Here is a 12029-nt window from a genome sequence, read left to right on the forward strand (position 1 = left end):
ATGTAAAACACATAGTCTTACTCTTAATGTATGAGTTTGACTAAATATACTCACCTTGATCTTGTCTTGTCTTTACTGGAGATGTTTGATTGCATGTCACCTTTTTTGACTGGTTAAACCTTCAACTACTCCAGGAAATTGAATCACAGTAGGGGGGGGGGGGGGGGTCTATGATCTGTTATTTTGGGCAAATGCTCATCAAAAGCTGTTATACAGTACTTAGGCTGGCATGATCATCTATTTTGATTTATCATTGAAACCTGATACATTTGGAATGTTTGCTTAGCTGCCAAAGTACTTTGATTTTCATCAAAATTAATAACTTTTTTTGTACAAATATTCCTTTCCACTTCCCATTTAAAAACTTGAACATGATTAAGGCTACTCAGTTGCAGAAGTGGAGTAGGTTGTAGTTTGCAACTTTTTAAGTAATTCTAACATGTTCAAGACTTTTCCAGCCTATTTTCCCCTTTATATCAGTAATTCCTTTTTCTCTTGAATTTTGTTTTTGGGGGCAACCCTGTAAAATATGTTGGTGACCTGTGACAGGGTAGCAACACCCACCTTCACTACCAGGGATGTAGTACTGTATGTATACTAATCTTATGATGGAGACTTGTCTGTAAAGTTGTGGTCAAAACTGTTAAAAGATGCATACAATAAACAGAGAAAATTAACCTGATATGTGTATTTCTGTCTGTTCTTTTCAACAGTGAGACTACAGTATGTCTGGAGTACAAAAGAACACTGCTGTGTTTTCAGTTCTTTCACACAACCCCACCCCCCTAAACAGAGAGCCTAGAGGAAAGCACAACATCATATTAGTATCAATCTGTTGATTGAGGACAATCATGTTTAATTCAGCTTGTATTGCATTTTCAAATTGATGAATGTCCTCTTAAATCTTTATCATGACCATGGTCCCACAAATCCAAGGAAGCCTCCTCTCAGATTGGCTGGAGTTTATGCATCATCATAACGTCCTTGTGACTATGAACTATAAACATGGTACACAATACAAAGATGGCACAATAATTCATATAACCGTAACACCCCCCCCCCCCCCCTACAAACAGAGAGCCTAGATGAAAGCACAACATCATGTGCTATCTGCTGATCCACATCGGATTGTCTTCAAGTGAGATGACGTAATGAATATTCAACAGATCAGTAGTAACCCTGTAAGGTATCGACTACCTCCTCAGAGTCCATTCACTTCCTCTTTGATATCCTAATATCCAGCAGGATTGATTCTCTACCTGAGCTGTGCATATTCCTTATGTCCAGCAGGATCGATTCTGTACCTGAGCTGTGCATATTCCAAATGTCCAGCAGGAATGATTCTCTACCTGAGCTGTGCATATTCCTAATGTCCAGCAGGATTGATTCTCTACCTGAGCTGTGTAAATTCCCTAATGTCCAGCAGGATTGATTCTGTACCTGAGCTGTGTAATGTCCAGCAGGATTGATTCTGTACCTGAGCTGTGCATATTCCAAATGTCCAGCAGGAATGATTCTCTACCTGAGCTGTGCATATTCCTAATGTCCAGCAGGATTGATTCTCTACCTGAGCTGTGTAAATTCCCTAATGTCCAGCAGGATTGATTCTGTACCTGAGCCGTGAATATTCCTAATATCCAGCAGGACTGATTCTGTACTTAAGCTGAATATATTTGTTTATCTTCAGTGTACAGCAGGAAATTCCTTTTAAGAGTCTAGCCTTGGTTCTTCATCTTCATCGATCCAACACACACCGATTAAACTGATCATGTATACATGTAATTCAGATCCTCCTGCAAGCAGGAGCTCGCGAAGAAGCCTCATTGGCTTATCAAAGCCGCGAGCTGACCGAAGTCACTCTTCTAGATTCATATTTAACGTGATTTTGTTTTTCTCTTCCCGCCTCGAGTTCTTCCCTTTCCTCTTTTAATCTGATGTATATCTTGTTTGCTGAGCACCTGCACTCCACTTTTAAACTTTCCCACCTGACCATCTGCTATGAAGTTTCTTTTCTTTGTTGAATCTTGCCAAAATCCACTTTTCCTGAAAATGAGAAATGAATACAAGGAGTCATTGAATGTAACCAGGTAGTCCATGCACAGTAAGGTTAACTGCTCAGTAAATAAACCTGCACAGTATATATACCTGCACAGTAAATAAACCTGCACAGTAACTATACCTGCATACTAAAGATACCTGTACAGTAAATATACCTGCACAGTAAATATACCTGCACTGTAAAGATACCTGCACAGTAAAGATACCTGCACAGTAAAGATACCTGCACAGTGTGGTTACCTGTACCTGCACAGTAAGGTTACCTGCATAGTAAATATACCTGGGGAGAGACTTTCAATTCCAGGTACTAACATTTAACATCTCCCCGAGTGTTCACAGGAGTAGCTGGAACAGTAGTTTCCTTTCTCAGAGGAAAGAGGGGTAACACTCTTTGTCAATCTCAAATTCTCAATGAAAGGTTAATAGTGGGCGTGTCCATGAATGGCTGATAGTGGGAGTGTTGTTCACGGTTAATAGTGGGAGTTTTGATGCATGGCTGATAGTGAGTATCAGTTACATTTGTCACCACATATCATCAAACAGCCACAGTAGTTACTGTACCACATACTGTAATATCAACTACAGTACTTAGGTACCACACCATGGTATCTGTTACATTAGTCACCACATACCATAGTATCAGTTACATTAGTCACCACATACCATAATATCAGTTACATTAGTCACCACATACCATAGTATCAGTTACATTAGTCAACACACACCAAAGTATCAGTTACATTAGTGACCACATACCGTAATATCAGCTACAGTACTTAGTTACCACAATATCATCATATCAACCACAGTAGTTACTGTACCGCATACCGTAATATCAGCTACAATACTTAGTCACCACACAACATAGTATCAGTTACATTAGTCACCAAACACCATAGTATCAGTTACAGTACTTAGTCACCACATACCACAGTATCAGTTACAGTACTTAGTCACCACATACCATAGTATCAGTTACATTAGTCACCACACACCATAGTATCAGTTACATTAGGTACCACATACCATAGTATCAGTTACATTAGTCACCACACACCATAGTATCAGTTACATTAGTCACCACATACCATAGTATCAGTTACATTAGTCACCACATACCATAGTATCAGTTACATTAGTCACCACATACCATAGTATCAGTTACATTAGTCACCACATACCATAGTATCAGTTACATTAGTCACCACACACCATAGTATCAGTTACAGTACTTAGTCACCACATACCATAGTATCAGTTACATTAGTTACCACATACCATAGTATCAGTTACATTAGTCACCACACACCATAGTAACAGTTACAGTACTTAGTCACCACATACCATAGTATCAGTTACAGTACTTAGTCACCACATACCATAGTATCAGTTACATTAGTCACCACACACCATAGTATCAGTTACATTAGTCACCACATACCATGAGAACCGTTACGTTAGTCATTTACTGTAATGTCAGCTACAGTAAAGTAAAGTAGGTACCACATACCGTAATATCAGTTACATTAGTTACCACACACCATAGTATCAGTTACATTAGTCATTTACTGTAATGTCAGCTACAGTAAAGTACAGTAGGTACAGTACCACATACCGTAATATGAGCTCTCTCTTGCGATCTCTGTCACTCGACTTCTTCTTTACCTGCATACCCATTTTGCGATCCTGAAGAGAAGAACAACATTCATGTTTGTTAGTTTTGTCCAATTCCAAGAAAGATCAAGATGAAAACTGCAAGAGAAATTAAATGATTAAAACAAGAAGGATGACTGCAAACTCACAATTTCTCTTTGCTTCAGTTCTTCCTGTTTCTTCTCCTTTTGAAGTTTCATGAATTCCTTGTACGGCACATGTGTGTTCTTGGGAGGCTGTATGTACATACATATGCAGACAAGAAACAAAGTTAATAACTTCATCAGAAGCTTCATGTTTACCTAAATAAAATAAAAACTTATTTTGTTGTTATACACTGAAAAATGTTTAAGAAAACTGAAATGGCGCAATATTGCTACTCACTACAGAATTTAAAACCGTTCATGTTCTAACATAATTTAGTGTTAACAATTTGTGGAGTAGTTTTCAGGTTTAAGAAGTGTGTTTCTCATTTTAAACTGAAAGTATTTACTATTCAGGGCCTGTACACTAGAAACCTGCTTCACAACTTTGCATTTGTGTAACAATTAACCCATTTTTGTGATAAGGTCTACCAGGTAAATTAAACATTATATAAGTTATCAATTCATAAATCAATCCAAACATAAACATACATATCTGTTTGATGAGTGTTTGCTGTCTAGTCAATTAAAGGATTTTAGTTTTAGCTCATTTTCTGGGAAGTAAGATGAAACCAAAAGTTATTCCACACAGAGGGCAATTTATTGCTAATTGAGAAGATATAACTTTTGACAAGAGTACAGTAACTGTCATGAACTATCATGCAGGGAAGTTTATCAAAGTAATTTCTCATATTTTTTCATTTTAGTAACTTACTATAGCTGGTTAATATAAATGTGTGCTACATATAACATATATATATAACACAGCACAAACAAGTTGTATTATCCCCTTATTGAACAAATCTCACCAAACAGATCATGTCTATTTAACTTACGTACTAAAGTCTGTTAATGGTTTTCAACCAAAACAAGAGCAACCTAAACTTAGCAATGAAATGTGACAGAATTAAACATCATCGATGATAAAGCACTTATTGTAAGGCTACAGCATTTGCTAGTTAACTGCACATCTTTGGATAAGAAGACATAGTCTGGTGCATAATTTGTACATTGTTATCCAACCAGTTTAATACTTAGGCTGCAAAATTGTGGATTTAAAAGAATAGTCCAGGTCATGTTAAAGGATATTTTAAAGAGGAACATAATCTAAGCATTCAATTCCTATGTACCATTTTTGAGATATTGACAGTTGAAGTTGCCACCTTTCTACCATTTGTGAGCTTGGAGCAAACAGGTGTGACGTCATAGTTACACGATGACAAATCATGTTTTGTTTTTCTTTATTTTGCATTCTATTGATTTGACCTTGGACTGGATATGGTTACTAGAACTTTGTCTAAAGAGGATGTGAAGTTTATAAAATACCAATACCTATGGTACATTCACATTATGGATGCATCCAATTGTGGAGTTTATTATTGGAGTTAATTATTAGAGGTTCATTTCAAAGGAAAACAAAACATAATTTATAATGTCAGCAAATAATTGCCATTAGAATGTCTAACCTTTGCTCCCAGCTTAATGGCTCGCTGCATCTCTAACTTCTCTTTATTTTCAAAGTCAAACCCTGACAAGCCAAACTGATAGACCTCATGAGATAGTTCCCTCAGGTGACCTTTAGAAGTCACAAAGCTCTCATCTGTCGCCTCTTGGTCTGCTTCGGAGATCTGGGTAAGAAATGTTCAGTAATAATAGTAATTTTCAGTTCTTATTTAGCGCAACTTACAATAAAGTCTCGCCGGGAGTCAAAGTCGCTGCGCTGTTAGAACCCTGGTCATTGGTAACTTGTTACACCTACACACCAAAGTGTTCACAATTCAAACAATCTCTCCTAGGGTACCACAGTGCACCACAGCCATGTGTCCCCTGGGGGACTTCCCATAGGGTGCAGCCAGAAACCGACGCACGCAACTATATTTACAAGTCACCTCGCAAGTCCCCATATATACACCTGGGTGAAGAGAGGCAATGGAGATAAAGTGCCTTGCCCAAGGGCTCGAACCTGTAATCCTTAGATCAATAGTCCACTGCCTTAACCACTTGACCACAACGCCCTCTCTCCAGCATTCATGGAAATGTAAAATCACTATATAAAGTCTCACAAATATCTGGTACGTTACTGAGTTAGATAGTCATAGGAAAGCCACAATATATGGGGACAGTACATCAGACATTTCTGTATCAATTAAACTTTATGGATTCTTACTGTAACATTTCCTCACTCCCCAGCAGCAACCCTAGGAACTGTGCAGAAAGCATGACCATGTAAGGTAAAGTGGATTGCTAGTACTAACTTCTCCCTAACTTAAAATGTCAATGTTTCTAGCTATATGAATCTTTCATTCTTAAGGTACAGTATGAAAACTCTGAACGTTACAGTATGTTCACCATGGGTACAGTACAATGTTAATATGCCCATTCTAATCTCTTGCCAAAAGGGAAAGGAGTGTACTGTACATACATATATGCTATAAATATGATAGCATGATTGTATGTCAGAGTGTACATATATAGCAGGTATGTATGCATATGCTATATACTGGCTTTTAGACAGGACAACCTACTACATCAAGGTTTGATAAATGTCATTGAATAAACATGTACAGTAACATACTGTATCTGTATGACTTTGTATGTTGCTCTAGGAGGGAAGGAGTAGGGTGAAGAAACTGACAATTTAATGAACATTAATGTATGTCTGGCCCTAGGTTTGTCTATCGTAATTAAGAGGTTTCTTAAAAATTTTCAGAATGGAAATCAGAATCACAAAAGTGTCATTGAATTACTTTAGTAATGTCCACACAGGATTGAGCTACAGATCTGCATTTTTTCAATATATGCTAATGAAGTGCAACAATCTCTGATATTCTGGGTATAAATGAATTCTTTGACAAATTTAATTCAATCACTGTTCATTAATCCCATGCTGTATCTTGTTGACATACACTAAATATTGGCATTCTGTATCTATTGCTACACCATTGCATTTACTAAGTACTGTGCTTTGCTGCATACATTTTGTGGGCACTTGTGTAGTACTGTGCATGAAAGATTACAAGCTCAGTATACTTTACCTTCTTCCTCTTGGCTCTGTCTTCAAACACGATGACCTCTGGGCCATTCTTTCTTTTGTCATCGTTTTCTTCCTTCAGATTTAACTTTGATTTCTTGCTGAAGTTTATCAGTTCTGAATTTAAGTTTTCTTCCCAAGCTTTCTTTCTTTTCTTCTTTGCTACAGCGTTTCCATCATTTCTAACATTATTACTGGTAATATCTTCAGTTGTGTTTGTCCTTTGTTTCTTTACTTTATTACATTCCAATGTTGCTTTACTCTTTTGGTTTGAGGCTCTGCTAATTCTTCCATCATCACCAAGTACTTGATTGCCTACAAAATAGAAACATGTACAGCATAACATACAGTGTAGGATAAGTCTGAACTGTTTTACACTATATATTCGTACCATTAGTATGATATACTGTACAGTACCTCTACAGGTGTAAAACTCTATGTGAGAATAAAAATGAACAACATCAAAGAATTGTGATGGATTTACAAACTACAGCAAACCTGTAAATTCTCTGGTGCACCAAAATACAGTATATATCTTCAGTGCCTTTATTTTTTCAATATGTGTCTTCCACATTGAAATAAATGTTAACGATAGAAACTACTCTCGGAACTTTCCCTCGAAAACTTGCAGTATTTGTGTGGCATTGTCTTTCATTGCTTTGGCTAGAGTTACCATATTGCATTTGCAGAGAGGAAGACAAGTAGTCATGTGTGCTGTAGTGTTAGGAGGATAGGTCACATGTACAGTAGCATGGTGGGCTCATAATTGACGCACTTAAGAATTTGATTAACGATGTCTATCAACGAAAAATGGAAATCAATCAACTGTATAAGTTTTTCATATGTATATTTTTTCAGATATGTAATAATCTCAAAATATTTATTGTTCTGTGCAATTGAGCAGAATTTTGCCCACAAACTGTCTGCTGTGTCAAGTTCTTTCATACCTCTAAATTGACACATTTTGGACAATATGTTACTCTGCTTCACTGAAAAAAATTTTTAGTTGCCTGCTGTATCGTTGCTAGTACAGTAATATTTGAAGGTGTGTCAACTACGAAGCCTTTACTAAATAGTTTGACTTTGAGAACAATTGTAGGCTAGTACTACTACTACAAGTACAGTAGAAACTATGGTATAAGAACAAACACCTAACCAATTACACTATTTCTATCGCGATCCACACATATACGTATTGCAGATTGATTTTGTAACCTTATTTTGGAGGAACCTATTCATTATAAGCCGGATATTAGTATTACGAGCTTTAGCCTACAGGCGAAGAATGTGTCTGTTTTGATTTCGTGGAACTGGGCTATGTTGAAAAAATATGATCAAATGGCGTATTGAAGAGTTACTAACCGTATGCATTGAGCTGTTCTAGGAGCTTCTGTTGTAACTCATCATCGATTGCAGCTGCCTCATCATTTTGTTGCCTCTGTTTTTCTCCTTGCTTAGCCTTGCGTGTGCTTCTCATCTTCTCACAGCTTTGCCACGATTACTATTCGAGAAAAAATTAGCTAGCACGCACATGTTCAAAACATGATCAAATGACCATATTTCGTGATGAAATATTCTAACGCAAATCAATCGGCTAGATGGCCGACTTAACAGTACTGTTGCCACATAATTAACGACGTTTTGCAGAATATGTAAAATAAATAACAAATGTTCGCGGGAATGTACAAAAAATACAATTGATTGACCCACGGGAGTAACTTGTGCGGATATCTAGTAAATTATCGCATATCGTACACGTGGGAACAGACGTCTGTGGAAGATATCAATTGAGAAGTTATTGTTCCTCATGCGTTTCATGTTCAGTATGCATAAGCATAGTTAATATCATGGGCGGCGATCCTGGGGGGGGGGGGGGGGAAGGGGGGATATATCCCCCCATGAAAATGGGTGGAGGGGATGTAATACACCATATCCCCCCACCAAATGCCAGGGATAAGAATATTTTCATGCCTACATTTATGCATCATCAAGAATGTACGGCTCTTTTTTAGCTTCATTTCTCGCCTACCATAAACGCAGTGCGATCTTTTCAAATAAAGCGTCTTTATATAGCAAGTATATTTGGCTGTAGGCTTCATTGGCCCTATAACAAGAAAATGTATTATTGCGCCCACGGTATTGATATAGTACATATATGCACCCTCATGGTATTCATATAGGCCCTATGGTAGGCCTATACACACGTACCTGTTCCCTCGAACAGCTGAGAATCTCATGTTACCAGGGTAATGCTTAATACACGTTTCACCTGGATGCCCTAGCAATCATAGGCGTACGAGGCGGGGGGTGGCAGGGGGGCAGACTGCCCCCCCCAATTTCCAGAGGACAAGAAATTCGGGCAAAAGTCCTGAAAAATTCGGGCAGCCTAAGAGGAGAAAAAAAATAAATATATATATATATATATTGTTTTTTCTCCTCTTAGGCTGCCCGAATTGTTAAGGACTTTTGCCCGAATTTCTTGTCCTCTGGAAATATATATATATATATAAATATGCAGTAGCTTGCCCGAATCTTTTTCAAATTTTTGCCCGACGATTCCATGATTTTCTTTATTTAGCATCATGATGCCCGAATATTTCCGTGTAACACCACCGTAAGCGCAGTTCATCTGGGCTACCACGCTTCATGAAATCAATTTTTTTTTCTAACTAGTCAATTGTATACCTGGATCAAGGGCGGCGGAACCGGGGGGCACAGGGGGCACGTGCCCCCACTTGTCCTCAGGTTAAAAATGTGCCTTTTTTCCGGTTTTTTAAACCGGGGAGGGGAGCGGCCAGGGCTTGACCTAACCCCGGGTCGATCACCAGTCGGGGGAGGGGGGTGGTTAAGTCGCGGGATAGTTTGTATCCAGTCAGCGAGGGAAGATTGGGACCATTAGGACTACTACGGATGTACCTCTCCTTTTTACCCCTTGTTTCCTCCTCAAACAAAGTGCAAGTTATTTGCAAAACACTGCGTTTTAATGCTACTTCTATAGACCTAATTGTCTAACTTTGTCTCACAATGCACCATTTGATATTGAGGACCACCAATCCCTACGTAAGACTAACGGCTTCAATGACCCCAGGTCAGCTGATCTCTACCTACTGTAATTTATAACAAGCTTGATTCGCCTCAAGTTCTCCCATACCCATAAAGATTCAAGGGCAATTTTAGAGATACCAATATGGACCTAAATTATAGTCTGAATATGCCTCAGAATACACCGTTTGATATATATTTTTCTTACTGGAAGAGGAGGACCCCATATCCCCTACATAAGGGTCTCCTTAAATGACTCCACGGCAACAACCACCCCCCCCCCCTCCTCCCTCTCTCCGTTATATAATCCATTCACATCCTGCCCTTCCGCAAAAGTTCATCCCTTACCTATAAATCATAGAGGTAAAACCTCCAGGCCTAAATTAGTCGGCGAAATTTTAATTTGTTCCACTGTGAACGGCACTGAATACCACCACCCAAAATGCCGATCTCTTCAAGTTATTTTCTCCTGTGATTAAACCTGTTGGTTTCAATGTATGGTGAGTAACCGTGACTGTTAGAATAGGCTTTCTGGCAGCTGACCCCTAGCCCGAACCCCTCCTCTCATCGCAAGCTTTTAGTTTATATTTAGTTTATTGTTGTTCATTTTGCTGTTGACTTCTATAATACAGTGTCAGACGTGTCCTGGCCTCTGTCCGTGTTACTAATTATAAGATGTAACGTTTAATTATACCGATCTATATAAATAAATTTAATTAACTTGACATGTAAGAAGCCTTTTGTCATTTTGATAGGTGCAAATGACATGATATATGATTGATGAGAGGAATTATCGATAACAGAATTTTAAATTTATCATATTGAGTAGTGAGCTAAGACAAATTAATTCATGTCGTATGCAGTAACGTCAAGTGACGTACGTAGTCTGGTATATATACCTGGATATTCAACGTGTCCATGTATTGCATGGTATACTTATAATAAAGTCATATTTAACCATATTTCAAAGATCTAACATAGAAACGTACCAGATCATTGAGCTTCATAGCCGTAGTGCAATAACTTAGATGAAGAAAAGTCATTGAATAGCCCAATATTAAGTAGAGCCGGCGGGAACGAAAACGGCAAGCGACTTGATCCAGTCTCAAGCACAGTCTTACATCAACTTTCAAACAGTATATATTGCGGACTTTTTACATATTGTTGTGGTCCACAACAAGTAAAGTGTACTTTGCAACGGTCAAAGCGCCCTCAAATTTATCTCTCAAAATAGGTCATCAAACTTGCTGACAATTTGGAGGTTAGACATGTCGATTCAGGACAACGGCGTATCTGTCGTCAGCTGCCCTTGAAGGGACAAATTCGGCAGAGTGTTATTATTATCTAATTCTTTAACTATTCACTACATCGGCCAAAATAGGCCAATTGTTTAACTGTTTCCTATATCGGCCAAACTTGGCCAATTGTTTATTTATTTCATTGTATAACGGTAGTATCGAAAATGTATAAAAGGTAAGGGGTGAAATTCTTCTGAGAAGTTCACGGTTGGTTCTAGGTTCACAGACTTGACTAGCTAGAGTCAATCCAATAGGCATTATTTGCCAGTTAGTAGTACACTGAAAGTCAATAAGAGTTACATAGTCTGATTAGTTATTTGTACTGGCACTGACAGGCAGTGTAAGGGGCATTGCTTTTGTATCGCCTAACCAATCTTCTGAACATTTTATTCCTAATTTATCACACATTTCTCTTTTATATAAGATTCATTGAGAATAAATTTAGTAACACCGCTCGACAACTCTTCCGACATTTTATTTTCCTATCGCCTTCTCCGCGAACGTGACAATATGTAACGAAGAAATTAACTGAAAGTATATAGTACCATGGTGGAAGTGTTATTCAATTCCGTTATAAGTAGCCTACAAATGCCGTATTGAGATATGTCTGTTCAGTTTATACTTGAACCAAAGATGAACTTGGAGTAAGCATGCTCATGTGACGTCATATAGATGCATATATTACGTCATAGGCCATATATCTCCAGGATCCTAGAATATATTTTATCTTTTATTTAAAACATATATTTTCTTCTGGACTGTCCTTTTAACATGTTTAATGTCGACGGCAACCAGTCTACTTGT

General features: G+C 38.0%; 1 protein-coding gene across 1 annotated transcript; it reads right to left on the reverse strand.

The window, feature by feature from the left end:
• Window positions 1–1538: 1538 nt before the first annotated feature.
• Window positions 1539–8436, reverse strand: LOC139982649 (uncharacterized). The gene is made up of 6 exons (XM_071995658.1): window positions 8248–8436; window positions 6890–7200; window positions 5321–5482; window positions 3861–3947; window positions 3674–3744; window positions 1539–2043 (listed from the first exon to the last, which is right to left on the reverse strand). Exons 1-6 carry the CDS (start codon window positions 8360–8362, stop codon window positions 1875–1877), a joined length of 915 nt encoding a protein of 304 aa, XP_071851759.1. The 5' UTR covers window positions 8363–8436; the 3' UTR covers window positions 1539–1874.
• Window positions 8437–12029: the final 3593 nt, after the last annotated feature.

Source organism: Apostichopus japonicus, chromosome 16, assembly GCF_037975245.1.
Source record: "Apostichopus japonicus isolate 1M-3 chromosome 16, ASM3797524v1, whole genome shotgun sequence".
Lineage (NCBI taxonomy): Eukaryota > Metazoa > Echinodermata > Holothuroidea > Aspidochirotida > Stichopodidae > Apostichopus > Apostichopus japonicus.

Excerpts from the sequence above, each read along its gene's own strand:
- LOC139982649 (XM_071995658.1), bottom strand. The coding sequence starts at position 8,362 with ATGAGAAGCACACGCAAGGCTAAGCAAGGAGAAAAACAGAGGCAACAA. Across the intron at positions 5,483-6,889 it reads ACAGAGCCAAGAGGAAGAAG|ATCTCCGAAGCAGACCAAGA; the intron begins GTAAAGTATACT and ends TTTCTTACCCAG. Across the intron at positions 3,745-3,860 it reads AACTGAAGCAAAGAGAAATT|GATCGCAAAATGGGTATGCA; the intron begins GTGAGTTTGCAG and ends TCTTCTCTTCAG.